We start from the raw sequence: 16,062 nt of genomic DNA on the forward strand, positions 1-16,062 counted from the left end.
CAAAAGGATGCCATGGATGCATCCACCCCAGACGTCCTTCCTGGTTGGATTTCATAAAGGAGTACCGATGTTCCTTATAATACCAGGGCTCCATATCCAGAACACGGAGCATGTCTTATCTACTTGCAAATCTGATCAGGAACTTCCGTTCATCAATCTCTTTTATCGAAACTCCATCTCCCCCATGCCATAATTTATCAAAAACCCCCACAAACCCATCCGAGTATACCACCTTAGCAATCAGAACCTTTGCTACCATGGAGAAACGTGGTCCCCGCATAAGATCGATTCCATCCCCTGCCTTAATCCGTATCCCACCCCGTTCACGTTCTGACAACCGTAGATGGTTGCCAAATCGCTTCTCTAGATCCTCCATGGTTCAATCCACCACACCTTTGCTGCCCACGCTAACCAAGCTCTCCCCGCAGGACAACAGAAAGCCCGCTACAGACACAAGGATCCAGCACGAAATTGGCGAACCGATGAGGAAGAAGGCTCGTCCAAACTAAGCTTTAGCAAACTCACAAAACACTGCAACACACGAAAACTCTAGCCGCCTCGAAAAACCCTAGCGGCCTTTGGAACCCTAGCCATCTCCTCTCCTTTCGAGAGACGTATCTTTATTTTGGCAACCAAAATGAATCTCTCTCTCTCTCTCTCTCTCTCTCTCTCTCTCTCTCTCACGCATCATTATGTTATGGGCATCTTTTAGGCCTTTTGTGAGAGACAAATCTAAGGGGCATTTTGGAAAAGGCCAAAGGAGAGAAGTATTTTTCAAAGAGCTAAAATGGACAAAAATGCTCTTATTTATTTTTGAATTTCCTTAGGAATCATTTACATTTGCATGTCTTTATTTTGAAAGTTGAAAGGTTTTTGTGTCTTTTTCAGAAAAGTTTTGGCTTTTTCCGAAAGTGAAAATTTTTTTGTTGCTAAAACCTAAATTTACTCAAATCTAATCAACTCCTCATATGTCTTTGTCGCATTAGGCATCTATAAACCCACCCATAGGAATCATAAAAATCAACATTTGGAATCTCAGGACCACAATCAATAGTTCGGACGGCCACAAATTTGCAAGATTTCTTCTTATTTTTCCTAGCAAATTATTTTATTTCGGTTTTCACTAATTATGTGCTATAAAATAAGAAACTTCATCAATAATTATAATGTAGAAAATGGGTTGTCAGGCAATCACACACACCTGTAAAGATGCATTACGAAAATAAGAATGAGGGAGAGCAATTCTATCTCTGAAAATGAACCAGGAATTCAGCATATTTGAAGACAGATAATCCATCAAGGGCTTCCTACATTTATGTTACAAAATGAGAATTAAAACTTGGCCTTGTTTTACAAATCCATGGAGCATTGATCCGATCCAAGATACTGTGTATAGTATGATTTCCATTTCAAATGAAAGAGAGTAAAAATAAACACTCAAAAGCCGGGCAGTAGACACTATTTTATTAAAGCAACACAGCATGCCGTGGCAACTCGTTGGTTGAATCATCAGCTGACTTGGGTTTGATATTTGACTTTGACGGGGCTGAAGGAGATGGTGAGCCCTCCACTCCCATCTCAGTTCTCAGATCATTGATGCTCTGCTCCAACTCATCGATCCTATTGCCCATCTCATCAAGTGCATCATGGTGGTCAAGGAAACAAGTACCAACATAATTCAAGTCAATGAGATCAATGAAGTTTCTATATTTGAGCAACACCTAATAATAAAAGTTTCATATCTATCTCCATTGCAGCCCTTTGAAAAGAAATTCCAAATCTCCAACATAGAATAAGTCAAATGTGATTAAAGAAAGAAAAAAAGACATGTCAAATGAACATGCTTCACTACTGAAAGAACAACTGCTCGCACGGATCAATTCAAAAAATTTGTTTTCTAATATGTTATAATAAAACTAGCTAAAGATAAGTCATAAAACTAATGTAAAATAAATATGTATATCAATTTGTAATTGGCAAGCAAAACAACAAAGGATATTCTTTGTGATGATGGAGTCAGACATTGTCTGGAACCTGGATTGCTGCAAAATTAAAAAACATAAACCATACCATCCATTGAACAGAGTCAGTCATCACAATTACAAAACCTCCATCACAACAAACTCTCCATCTGTTGAAGAAGATTTTGTACCTGCAAAAACCAAAACAGAGATTGAGCAAAGGCAAATGGAGTGACAAATTATCACATACACATTTAAATCAAACTACCTAGTATATCCCTGAATAAAGTAAATGCCAATGATTGATAAACCAACAAAATATCTCCATTTTGGGAATAGTGGCAAACCAACGGATTCATCAACATTCACTAATTGACAACCTCTTCATCGTTCAGTTCTAAATATTTTTTCACCCTCATTTTGAACGGTTTCATTTTGAATTGTTTTCTCCAGACTACTAGACATCCATAGGGCCACAGAGTCATTAACCTTTACATGCATACCACTCATCCATATGCCCATGTAGAAGTAGTACAATTTCATTTTGATTTTTTTTTTTTTTGGACCTTTCCTATTGAGAGGAGTAATAATACACTGAACTCACACACACAACACGGATGCTAGGACTCGAACCCAAGACCTTGCCTGGGGAGCAATTACTCCAAACCACTACACTAGTGGGTCCCTTGCATAGTACAATCAATTTATAATGAAAACAAAAAGAAAGATAGTTGAACTGGAACTCACAAAAGCTGTCATATCAGCAGTGCTCTGTTTCGGGTCATCTGCATCATGTCCATCCTGCCAAAAAAATGATGAGATACTTCACCAAAATGTCATCAACAGTATCACTATCAGTACATGCTATGGTGCTGAATTAGGCTAAATATATAGTCAGTTCAAATGAAAGGAAAGTTAACAAAAAGGAACCATTCTCAGTTGATAATGTGAAGGGGGTGTAGTTTAACTGACTTCTTTTTGGACACCTAAAGGCAACTAAGGGCTGCACAATTTGGGCTCTAGCTTGTAGCCAACCCTTGCCCCATTACCTACCTTAAGAAGACATCTCCAGGGAAATCTCTGGACATGTCACTGACATGTTATGTTATTGATTTTAAAAAAGAAGAAGAAACTAGCCTATATCTTGTCCCAAGCACTCAGTTCATGTTATGTAATATTATTCATCTTTCATACGACAAGTTATGAATGTGCCCTTGACTTCTCATGTAACAAAAGAAAGACAAGCTTAACTCCACCAGTGTGTATTCCAAAAATAACAGAGACACACATGTTCCAAAAACTCCATCAACCAACAAGCATACAACATTCGTGTATTGAAACTCCCACAAATACTGTCATACATATATGATTGTTTTTAATCAAACCATGGTCAAGTACTGGCTTCATGGTTTTCCAGTCCTTACATGTCAAGCTTCCATTAAAAAAACATGCATTATTTTCCCCCTACACATCTATGCATTGTACATAAGTTGGTGAAATCTGTATTGACGTTTTCAGGATGATCATCACGTATTTCACACCATCCTAGGTCATCCAGCCTTTACCAGGTTCTCCTTCTTAAAGTAGTCGAATAAATGTATTCCAGAAACTACTAAGTCTCTCTCATTACTCCTTCCCCCATTTTACAAGTATTCATGCAATTACAATTGAGTGCAAATCCAACAAGCTAACGAGATTAACACAAAACCTGAATATTCCAGCCAGAAGACCTATTAGGTTCCTAAAACTAAGCACTACGAGATTGTTCTAATGAAGCAATATAATAGCACACCATAAACAAATGCCAACTTTATGTTTGATGAACTGATAGAGGGAAGCTGAAATTACTCCAATTCCATTACAGCTATAAACATACCAGAGAAAATGATGTACGGATTGGTGCATAACAAAAGAGGTAAGAAATAAAAAAAGAGGAATTGTAACTCCCCAAGTCCATCAACAAGCTAAAAATAATCAGAAACATAGCACCACTGCTACTTCCCAGACACTCCTTCTAGGAACGGACTTGCAACTATATTAAAAGTTTCAGGAAAATGCAACTATATTAGTATATATTATGTTCACTTATTTTCTCGAATTTTCTCAGCAACCAAACAGAAACCTGAACACGAAGCGAAAACCACTCACAAAAGCGATAGAAGTCAAAGTTTCAAAGCCGTACAACAACATAAGCTCACTGAAATAACAGATCGGACGCTAATGCAACGCATTTTCTGATGAAAGAGAGCGAAATTTCAAAACCCTAAGGGGTTCAATCTACATATGATCAATATAAGTGAAAACTAAACAATGCCTGGGATAAAGTTTCATGAGTGAAAAAGGAAAATTACCATGTTCGAAGCCTCTGCTGGGAAGGTTTTGGAGACTATCGGTCACGCAGTGGCAGTGCAGTCAGTACAGAGCGGAGAAAGGCGTTGTTGCTCCAGTATTTGGTTGTAAGAGGAGGGAGGGAATGGTATAAAGCGTTGCAAAGACACAATTACCAGTTTGTCCCTATTTGCTTGTTGGGCGAATTACTATTTGAGATATATAGTCATATACCCATTCTTAGTACTAAAACAATAAATAAACCCTACACTATTTAATTTTTATAAATATATCAAAAAAAAAAAAAAACCCAAAAAGAGATAGTTGACTCTATTGAATTTAATTTTGATTATTAAATTACTTTAATGCCCTATTGAGTGTTTTGGGTTTTTTTTTATGAATTTTTGAGTTGAGTTTGTTTTAAGAAATTAATGGCAGTTTTATAATTTAAAAGAAGTTAAGAACCTTTTTGTAATTTGGGCTCCTATATCGGGTATAATAGTGAATCTCCCTTATTATTTTGACCTATTTTTACTCTTATTATTAGTTTTTCTTTCTTTTTCCTTTTTTCTTTTTGGTGTTAAAGGGTCTATTACCATATTTTCATATGCTTGAAAATCACTTCTTTTTTGGACTAAAACAAATAACCTGTAATGGGTTTTTTAAGAGCACTTGTGCTATCAAAGTCCAAGGGAACTCCAGGAAAGACTCAGTGACCAAGCCTTACTCTAGAATCTTATCACTTGAGTACTTTTTATTTTGACCCAAATATATATAGTTTTCAATTGCAATCATCTTTTTTTCTTGTAATTTCAAATTAATCTAATTCACGAAAACTTCGGTGATTCGAAGTTGAATGTGTTCTATTAATTATATTGCAATTTTGGCCTTTTAAACTTGGTATGGTATAGCATAGTTTGTCAAGGAAGAGTATATCGTGTTTTGTGTATTTTGCTTTTGTTGGTAAATTTGATTATGTTAGTGTCTCAATTGATTTTTCTTTTTTGAAAAATTGAATCACTCACATTCTAAAAACCCCCTAAATTTGCTCCATAACGTTCATTTTTGTCCTATACCATCTCCCACTAATATTTTTGTCATGAACTCCACAATTTTCTTGTCATGGCTTCCAACACCCTCCATCACCTGCTCAACAATGACCAACCCATTTCCACCAAACCCACCACCACGACCACCGCCATGACCTTGACCAAACAAGAAAAGGCCAAGAGAGCTGTAAGGTCCCTAGCCATAGGCATTGCAATTCCTCTCACCTTGACCACAACCACAATTTTCTTCTTCGGCTGGGGCCCCAAGTACCGGACCCTAACCAAACCCTTTTGGCTCCCTCCTCTCTGGCTCATAAACTTTGCCACATTCTTCTCTTCCTTCTTCATGGGTCTCTCAGCTTGGCTTGTTTGGGCTGACGGTGGATTTCATGCCCAATCCAATGCATTTGTCCTCTACATTGCCCAAGTTTCATTGAGCATTTTGTGGGGTCCTGTTCTGCTTGCGGCTGGGGGAGCTTGGCTTGGATTGATCATTTGTTTGATGAATTTTGGAGCTCTGTTTGCCTGCTATAAGTGTTTTCGATGTGTGAATCCATTTGCCAAGGATCTTGTAAAACCTTGTTTGGCATGGGCGGCTTATCTTGCCATTGTTAATTGTAAGCTTCTGTGTCTTGGATTTTGATTGTATGCCACACAATTTAAATTTATGGTTAGATTTTAGCACTAGAGAGGCATGAGATGAAATCAAACTAGCAATCACCCTAAGGAAGAAATCTTGTCTATATAAGCGTGCTATATACAACTTATCCTTCACATTTATAATTCTTACAATAATAGTTATGTGATTAAATTATGTTAAGATAAGTTGTATACAACAGTTGCATGTTAGAATTTTTGTCCGTTAATAGGTGTAGAACAAATTGACATAACTTTTTTATTATTATATCTAGGTTTTAAGTTAAAACATGTGTGCAGACTTTTCACTACTACAAAAATCGAAATAGACGACGGGAAACCACCGTCGTGTAAAAGGTTTTCCAACCGTCGTGAAATCGACTGCCGTCTATTTGGGTTTCAAACTACGACGGCTTTTCACCGTCGTTGTTTATCTGTAAAGACGATGGTTTTTAAAGAAAATCGTCGTTGTTTAGAGGTAAAGATCGTTAATTATAGGAGGAAAGACGACTGTTTTTAATAAAACCGTCGTTTATTGTATGTAAAGATGACGGTTTTTTATGAAAACCGTCGTGGATTGTTTATAAAGATGACGGTTTTTTTTTTTATAAAAAACCATCATCTTTACATACAATAGACGACCTTTTTATTTATTTAAAAAAGGTCATCTTTACCTATAATAGATGACACTTTTTTATAAAAACCATCGTTAATTATCTGTAAAGACCATGATTTATTATAAAAACCGTCGTCTAATAAGTTTCCAAACTGCTACATTTTAGTTCTTTTTTATTTCCTATGATGCTATACAACGATTTTAACTAGAAAACCAACCATAATGCTTTATTAATGAATATATACACAAATAGTTTCTTTCATAAAACTTGAAGATTCAATAGTTATTACATAGTTAACTAATCTTTATTCTACAACAAACATAATTCCTAACAAGACCTAAGTACTCCTAATCCAAGCATTCCTCATCCAAACATACAAATGATGCACAACTGAAGTCTCCTCCATCATCCCTGTAAATAAATCAAAATGACAAAGAGAGAAAAAAAGCTAAGATTATAAACATAAAAAATTAGGTGGAAGAGAAATTTTACCATTGGTCTATATTTCCATAGAAAACTTGTAAAATGAGCATAAAAAAGACCATCGAGAACCTGCTAAAAGAAAAATATATAAATAAAATGATGGTGAAAAGAGAAGGTAACAAATTTTCAACAACAAAAAAACATACGACTCACATAGAAAACCTGCAAAAGAAAAAGTTATAAATCTGCAAGCTTCCTCATCATCTCCTGATAACCAAATCAGAAAATCTAAAAGGAAACCATAAATATAAAAAAATATGTAAACAAACCAGACAAATCAAGAGAGACAAAATCTGAAATTAGGGAGACAAAGAACATACCAGAAACGCAAAGAGACTAATCCAGAATTCACTAGCAAGATATAGAAGGGTATTTTAGATAGTTTCATGAGGGTGTTTTAGAGAGTGCAGGAGGGTTTCAAGGAGGGAGATATAAGGTTTTCAGAGACGGGGGGAAATCTGAAAATTTGTCGAGCGCGAATTCACTTAAGTAGCCTTTTTTTAGCGTGTTTTAAAAGACAACGCTTGTTAATGAGAGATAAGGTTTTCAAAGACGGGTGAAAATTTGAAAATTTGTCGAGCGCGAATTCACTTAAGCGGCCATTTTGTAGCGTGTTTTAAAAGATGACGCTTTTTAAAAAAAGATCGTCATCTTTACATATAATAGACGATAATTAAAAAAAAAAAAACCGTCATCTTTACATAAAATAGACGACCCTTTTAAAAAAACCGTCGTCTTTACTTATAAAACAGTGGAAGCAGAAGGATGTAGCGAGAATTTTCAGTTTTGTCGTCCGAGTTCGATTGAGGTCCATGATACCTTTCGAAAGGAATGAAGCAGGAATCGGACTCGGTGCATTGCACCGACATATGGTGGTTTTTGGCCATTTGAGTCGTTTAGCCTTCCAAAAACGCATTTAAAAGTTGAAAGTAAGATAACGGTTTTTTTAAAAAGAGTCATCTATTATAGGTAAAGACGACCCTTTAAAAAAAACAGTCGTCTTTACCTATCATAGACGACTCTTTTAAAAAAAAACCATCGTCTTTACTTTCAACTCTTTAAATGCATTTTTGGAAGGCTAAACGACCTCAAATTGCCAAAAACTACCATATGTCAGTGCAAAGCACTGAGTCTGATTCCTGGCTTCATTCCCTTTTCAGAAAGGTATCATGGACCTCAATCAGAACTCGGACGACAAAACTGCAAATTCCCGCTACGTCCCTTCTGCTTCCACTGTTTTTATGCATCAAAACCGGATAACAGCCCCATACTAGTTACATGCCTCTTGAAAACATTATTTGGTAGCCCTTTATTGAATGTAACAGCCCCATACTAGTTACATACATCTTTACATATAATAGACGACCATTTTTCCAGAACAAACCGTCATCTTTACTTCATAATAGACGACCCTTTTTTAAACAAACCATCATCTTTACATATAATAGACGATCCTTTTTTTTAAAAGGGTCGTCTTTACTTCATAATAGACGACCCTTTTAAAAAAACCGTCATCTTTACATATAATAGACGACAGTTCTTTCAAAACAACCATGTCTTTACCAAAAAAAGGACACTTGATTTTTAAAAGACGACGCTTGTCATACCTGCTGTCGTTGTTTTTTCGATTTTAACTCTGAAGAAAACCTTTTAATAATACGACGCTTTTTTATTTGTGTGCGTCGTTATAAAAAAAATATTCAACAGTACCTCCGTTTTTTAGTTGTTTAAGTCACTTATCCACGACGGTTTTTTGTTACCGTCGTCTTTTTAAATACAACGACGGTTTTTTCTTCTACCGTCGTCTTTTTCTGGTCGTCTTTTCACTTTTTGTAGTAGTGTTTAACTTTGTATTTCCATGGAATTATCAATGTATGATTAATGTTGGACAAAGATTAGAAGGTGTTAGGTGTTGCATCTACTTGTACGTCGCAAACTTTTTATATATATTTTAAAGTCATTATAACTAGAGTTGGCATTTAGAGCAAAATAGTCGAACCGGCCAAACCAAATTAGCGGTTCAATTTTGTTGAAATTTTTTATTTTATTTTATATTTATTTATAAAAAATCAGTGTATGACCATAACAAACTTATGATTCTAGTTCATGGTAATCGGATGTGAGAATAAAGAATGCCATGAATTTTACATTTGAATTGTCAATCATATTTTGGACTTAAAAGTATGTTTGGTATGAAATTCGGGCCAATTTTGAATTTAGCCCAAAACCCACAAGTTCTGTGCATTGAATCGAAGCAAATTGCCATGTTTTTTGGGGTGGTTAAGAACTGGAATTCATAAAACCAGAGCGCAAATAACACGCCAAACTTACAAGAAAACCAGTATCCAACTTGAAAGGACTACCAGCAAACGGCAAATTGGAAAGCAAAAACGACGTCGCGTTAGGAAGCAGAACACCGTCAGGCTGTCCAACTCTGATCAGGAAGCTTATTTAAGCTTATTTCCACCGCAATAATTTGTGGTTTTCTCTCTGCCTCCCTGTTTTTGGCTTTCTTTTTAGTTTAATATATTCTTGAGTTTGCCAAATTTAATGTTTTTTTTTCCTTTTTACAAACATATGGAAGCTTTAATTTGTTCTAATGGATAACTAAGAATGTTCTTGTTATCAGGCATCAATGGCGCCTCTCACAAGGTCAATGAAGAAGAAAGCAGCAAACAGCAAGAGTCACATCATGCAATCTCTTCCGAAGGAGCTTTTGGTAGAAGTTCTTGCAAAGTTGGCTTCGAACTCTTTCGACGATCTCTACTCGGCAAAGTTAACTTGCAAGGACTTCAACAAAACGGCTGAAGAAGACTACATATTTCAGTGCGTTGACATGAGCAAATTCCCATTGGTTTCTTGGAGGTTTGATGACAAATTCTCCAAGTTTCTGAAACACTGCAACAAGTGCGGCAACACGGAGGCCTTGTACCGACAAGGGCTTCGTGATATTTTCAGAGGCAAGAGGGTGCAACAAGGAATCATGTGTCTGAAGAAAGCAGCGTCGAAGGGTCATGTAGAAGCGACGTATGTTTACGGCGCCATCTTGGTGTGTTTCGGGGGAGAGTCGAAGCAGGAAGGCCTGGAGCTTCTGTATTCTCTCAGTCATTACAAACCGAAAGGATTCAGCGTAAGAGAATGCAGGGAGAGGGTTAAGGGACTTGTTTGGAACATGTGGGCTGACAGGAAGGTGGTGGGTAAAATTATACAAGCCCGCCATGAGACTGCCATTGCGAAAACATGCAGCGACTGTGGAAATAAACAGGAGGTTTTCACAGTCGAGCGAGGATGGGATCCTCTTGATCATGAAAATTTCAGCAGCTGCAATTCCTGCAGATGGCATCAAGAAGTAAATATTTTCCGTGATATATTAAACGACAGTTGCACCCCTCTGTATTGATTAATGGATTGATGTGTATAGATAGGATGCGTAATCCACACCACTTTCTCTTGTGAAAGCTAATGTTTTTGTAAGGGCAACATTAGCCCACATGGCATTCTAAATTATTGGGGTGATCTTGTAAACTTAAGATAATTCACAGTTTACCAAACGGGTTAGGCTTCTCAAAATTTTTAAAAAATCACTTATCACCCCAAATAAGTAATGCCAAACGGGCACTACATCTATAATTCCAAATTTTCCACATACCCGCACACCCAATACCCATTTCGCCAAAATTAATGTCTTTGCATGAGATATATTCAGAATACCATATTTTTAAATGTTCAAATTAAGAAAAGGAAGAGGACTGTACCAGATTTCTTAACCAGACCAAGGAAGGAGATAACCTCAGCAAGAGACAAGAACCAGAGAAAATAAAGAGAAGAGCTCACTTCTGTTAATCATGAAGAGACAAGAACCAAAACAAAGTCTTAGTCATCAAACAAACACATAATAACATAGCCGAGTTGTTCAATCCATTCTATGCTTTTCTATAGCCCATAAATCAGGAATATTGGTACAAAGAGTAGACAACAAATAGAGACATGGAATTTTTTTAAAAAATTAAAAAAAACAAAAAAAAAACCGCAAGATCATATCCTAATACCCACAAACAAACACAATCAATCATATTCAACCCCCCATATAAATCATGCCCACCCAAACAAAAAAATATGGTTTTTTTTTCCCTTTCTTCTAAAAAAAACACCTCAAATCTACACATACAACCCCAAATTCTTCACATACCCGCACACCCAAAACCCATTTCCCAAAGGGAAAGCTAAATCCAGATTGGTAGCTAGTCATGATAGTTATCACGAAAAAAATTCAGAAGAGAAGAAGAGTGATGCTTTGTATAGAAATGAAGGAAAGAAAGCGAGTCCATTGATCCGTCTCTAGATATGGTTAGATGGACAAATAGATGAGAAAAGAGGGATGTAGTTCCAATCAAAAAAGAAAAGAGGTGAAAATACCTGCAGGATGACTCAAAACTCCAACTAGGAATCCTATAATGAATGCGTGATTATGTCATGATTTACCTGATGTCAAGATTCTCATATGGTCAGGGCATGCCTCGGAAGTGTGGGGTTGAAAGAGTAGTGACAAAGCGTTCAATAACAATTCCTCACAAACTAATTTTCACCCTATACTAAAGTCTAGGAAATGCCAATACGAATTTCGTACTAACAATCTCCCCCTTTGGCATTTCCTAGACAAAACACCTATTACAACTCAAAAGAAATTACATGGGATTTAACAAATGAATTCTTATTCTAAGCTTGAAGCCCTGAATCCCTGCACATTATGAAACAACAAAACCAGTGAAGCATGTGGGAGAAGAAATGTAATTCAAATCAGAATTACAACACAACTCCCCCTTAATTCCATAACACAATCTCTCCCCCTTTTTGTCAGGAAATCCAAAGGGCAAAGAATGAACATAAGGGAGCATATATAAGAGGGAAAGAAAAATAAAAAAGAAAAATAAAAAACAAAAGCAATACACTCAAGACAGAAAGCTCAAAACAATCAAGACATAAAACATACTGTAGATGCAGACCCAAAGTTCTCTTGAAGATATAATTATTTTCCATTCATAAACATGCCAAGTTTGTGGGTAAAGAATGAAAGGAGCAACAAACCCTTTGCTGTCTTGAACGCATGTGAAGCAAAGCATGTCAGGGACAAACACACGACAGCACACAAGACTCACAAACTCACAGAGAACAGTAGAGGCATACCACAGTCATGGTGAAAGATAAAAAGGCATCAAATGAGTCTACCATCAAGGAGCAAATGTGTTAAATGAACTCTTTTTCAATTAAGCACAAAAAATATGTCCACACAAAACGAATCCCACCAAAGATTGCACAAACACTAAGTGCATAGTAAGTATAAGAAGATCAATTTATATATTTTTTAATACGAATTTTGTGGCTCACTTTATCTAGCTTTCGACATGATCCATGTAACGGATGGTCAATCAGTGTGCTTACGTCCGATACTGGAGGCAACTGGGTGATGAAGCACCCCTGGGGACATACTGATCCGAATCATGAAGGCTCCAAAGATAAGCAAGGATAGCAAACCATCACAACCTGTTGACTCGAACCTCGACGTTGGTTAGACAAGAGGCCCGGTTACTGAGCAATGAGTGGTTGACACCTTTTTTTTTTTTTTTTAATTTTTAATTTTTAATTTATTTTTATAAACAGATCAAGAACTTACGCACAGTAGTGTTATGACAATCCAAAGAGAGACAAGTGCATGATAAGAGATATTCAAAGGACTTCAAGGAAAAGAGTGTGGCGAGCAAAATAAAAATAAATAGATGGATAGATCATTTAATGAAGTTTATAATGCACCAAGACAATGGAAACCTTTGTGTGAAGCTGAGAGTGTAAGTTCTTAATGTAGTCCAATGTCAGAGCCCAATCTAAGATCAACAAATACGTTCAGACAGTTACAGGATTGATACACCTTAACAATCCTTGCACGAGCTGGACAGATTTATAAACACAGAAATTAATTGAAATATCATAAAACATGAAAGAGGCTTTGGCATGCAATAGACTCCAAATTAATCTAGAACACATATACCTAAAGACTTTCTAAGAGTGTCAAATCGAAGATTATCCAAGGGTTTTGCAGCAATACATTTAAGATCCAAACTTTCTAAAGCAACGGGTTCATGCACAACATTAGTGGAGGAAGACATACAATTATGATTTTCCTTTTCCTCCAAACTAACTTTGTCTTAGTTGACGGCAAAGAATGAAAAGAAGATAGTTTGGATAAGCGGTTTACCTCTTTCATAAGATTTGAAATCTTATGTTGGATACTTACTTTTCCACCCATGCCATGAGAATTTGAACGAACAAATTCGTTTCGAAGCTTATTGCATCTCGGTCTTATGTGCCCACGAGTTCCACAAAAGTGACAAATTGGAATAAATTTCTTGACTTCATGAGAGGCAGAAGGTTCAATAGGTGAAGTGGATTTGACAAACTTTGTTTTAGACACAGCGGAAGACTTATTACTTGGTTCAAATCCCAAGCCTCGTTTGTCACCATCTCTTCGTCCCATGCTAATCATCTTGTCAATTTTTTCTGCACCAATGGTTAAAGAAACAATCCTTTCTTTTGAATTTTTAAGTTCAAGTTCAAGGGCTTTGTTGTCAGAAGTTAGAGAAGCAATTAATTTATTCTGATCAGTCAATTTTTTCTGCAAAAACATCAATTTTTCGTTCATACCTGCACTTACCTTTTCGGAATCTGCATCAGGGGATTGAAACTCGTTTGCAATCCTGCAATTTTCCAGCTTCAGCACAGCAACTTCTTTGACGAGCTCACTATTTTGTTTATTGAGCTTCTGAGATGCAGCCAACAAATCATCATATTTGTTCATGATAAACTCAATATTTATACCTTTACAATCATCATCCTCACGTGATTCATCCAAGCTAACTGTGGTTATAAGTGCAACCGTCTTTTCATCATTCTCGCATTCGATTCACTATCACTCCAAGTAGTATGCATTGCCTTATTCTTGCCATCCTTTTGTTTCTTTAAGGTGTTGGCACATTCCGAAGATATGTGTCCATGGCCTTCACATTCGAAACATTTGACCTTTTCTCTTGGATTCTTTCGTTCATTTAACCTGCGAAATTTAGATCCACCATCAGTATAGTTAACAAACCTATTTTTAGAATTTATACCTTTTGAATCTCGACTCCTTGGATCTTGATTCTTGAGAAAGTTCATGAATCGTCTTGTGAGAATCGTTAATTCCTCATCACTGCAATCTTCATTTGAATGCCCATCATCTTCTTCATTCACAACCTTGAACGCAACATTTTTGCTCTTTTTAAGAGGTAGATGTTTCATCTCATAGGTTTGTATGGACCCTATGAGTTCTTGAACTTTCAAGGTGTTCAAGTCACGGATTTCTTCAATAGCCGTGATCTTTGGTTGAAACCGTTGAGGCAAGGATCTCAAAATCTTTTTCACAACTCTATCTTCTGGAATTTTTTCACCTAAACCTGAACAAGCATTCACAATTACACAAAGTTTAGCATAAAATTCAGAAAAAGTTTCATTCTCATCCATCATAAGTGTCTCAAACTGTAAAGTGTGCATTTGAAGCTTGGCTCCCTTGACAGTATCTGTTCCTTCATGAGTAACCTGCAAAATATCCCAAGCTTCCTTAGAAGTATCACAAGCACATATATATTCAAATTGATCGGAAGAGACAGCAGTAAATAAAGCATTTAACCCCTTTTGATTATTAGTGCTGTGTGTGACTTCTGCAATGGTCCACTCCTCTCTAGTTTTGAGGACTGTGGTTTCTTCATCTCCTTTTCCGATCGTCTTTGTGGGTTTAGGAAATCCATGAACCACTGTGCTCCATACACGTTCATCTAAGGACCAAAGAAACGACTTCATTTTGGCCTTCCAAGCGCCATAGTTGTTGCCATCGAAATATGGTGGATGTGCAATTGAGCCCGATGCACGATCCATCCTAAGGTATGTTAGATCTTGCTGAGTATGTCCAGCAACCTGCTCTGATGCCAATTGAAAATACCTGCAGGATGACTCAAAATGCCTAGAGGAGGGTGAATAGGCCAATTTAAGATTCTAATCAAATAAATAAAAATAAACTTGGTAGCAGGATTGATATGGCTTATCAATCCTGTAACGTGCTGGGCATAAAATAAAAGAACACGCAGAGAATTATTTTACGTGGTAAAACCCCACCTCTGGGGAAAATCCACGGGACTCCTCAGTCCAACACAAATCCACTATAGAACGATGATTACAAGAAGTACTCACACACTTATCCTAGACACATTCTAGATAATGTTTACCGACTTCTTCGTAACTCAACTTCTGTCACGGGATGATCTTCGACACTCCTTATGTTGAACGCAATACTGGCCACGATTGCTTCAAGCTCACCGGAGGAAAACCGCCACCACGGTCTTGGTGCCCTCAACCGTATGAGTCACCGACATGCATATGAATGCAATATGAATGATTAAAGTGTTTGATAAATCACCAAGTAAACATTGAACACTTGATGATTTATCTCAAATATACGCACAGCAGCTTTTCTTAGAATTCTATATGCTCAAAACAAATATCTCAAAAGCTCTTCAAATAAAAGAATGGCACATGATCTTTTATACAAGACTTGTTCTCTCTCATGGGATGGGAGAGAAACCCAATAGGCCACGAATATTAAACTTCCTATTGCACCACAACCTGTCATCAATAAGAGATTTGATTCACCTTGGACTCAAAGTAATGACGCCTCTCTTTAAACCAAATTAACTAAGAGGTAAGCAACGTGCAGAGTCACAATAGGAAAAGATAATAATTTAACTTCAATTAAAATAGAGTTGAACTAGGAAAGTAATCTCAAGAGATAAAATCTAATCTTATTAGAAATAAGATTAACATAAAAATACTTGAGTGAAAATAACTCCAACTAGGAATCCTATAATGAATGCGTGATTATGTCATGATTTACCTGATGTCAAGATT

General features: G+C 36.6%; 2 protein-coding genes across 2 annotated transcripts; one reads left to right on the forward strand and one right to left on the reverse strand.

The window, feature by feature from the left end:
• Nucleotides 1–1,242: 1,242 nt before the first annotated feature.
• Nucleotides 1,243–4,457, reverse strand: LOC148920192 (heat shock factor-binding protein-like). The gene is made up of 5 exons (XM_089044674.1): nucleotides 4,313–4,457; nucleotides 2,709–2,762; nucleotides 2,129–2,152; nucleotides 2,000–2,042; nucleotides 1,243–1,639 (listed from the first exon to the last, which is right to left on the reverse strand). The coding sequence occupies exons 1-5, from the start codon at nucleotides 4,313–4,315 to the stop codon at nucleotides 1,467–1,469; spliced, it is 297 nt and encodes a 98-aa protein (XP_088900800.1). The 5' UTR covers nucleotides 4,316–4,457; the 3' UTR covers nucleotides 1,243–1,466.
• A 4,837-nt stretch (nucleotides 4,458–9,294) lies between these two features.
• Nucleotides 9,295–11,035, forward strand: LOC148920193 (putative F-box protein At1g67623). Its single transcript, XM_089046824.1, has one exon. The coding sequence runs from the start codon at nucleotides 9,710–9,712 to the stop codon at nucleotides 10,472–10,474; it is 765 nt and encodes a 254-aa protein (XP_088902950.1). The 5' UTR covers nucleotides 9,295–9,709; the 3' UTR covers nucleotides 10,475–11,035.
• The last annotated feature ends 5,027 nt before the right edge of the window (nucleotides 11,036–16,062 follow it).

Source organism: Prunus mume, linkage group LG2, assembly GCF_029339155.1.
Source record: "Prunus mume cultivar Tortuosa linkage group LG2, ASM2933915v1, whole genome shotgun sequence".
NCBI classification, from domain to species: Eukaryota; Viridiplantae; Streptophyta; class Magnoliopsida; order Rosales; family Rosaceae; genus Prunus; species Prunus mume.

What these genes read in the sequence shown, in the direction of transcription:
- LOC148920193 (XM_089046824.1), top strand. Translation starts at nt 9,710, where the DNA reads ATGGCGCCTCTCACAAGGTCAATGAAGAAGAAAGCAGCAAACAGCAAG.
- LOC148920192 (XM_089044674.1), bottom strand. An exon ending in CTGCTGATATGACAGCTTTT is followed by an intron (nt 2,153 to 2,708) that starts GTGAGTTCCAGT and finishes TGGTTTTTGCAG; the next exon opens with GTACAAAATCTTCTTCAACA. An exon ending in AAAATCTTCTTCAACAGATG is followed by an intron (nt 2,043 to 2,128) that starts GAGAGTTTGTTG and finishes TTAATTTTGCAG; the next exon opens with CAATCCAGGTTCCAGACAAT.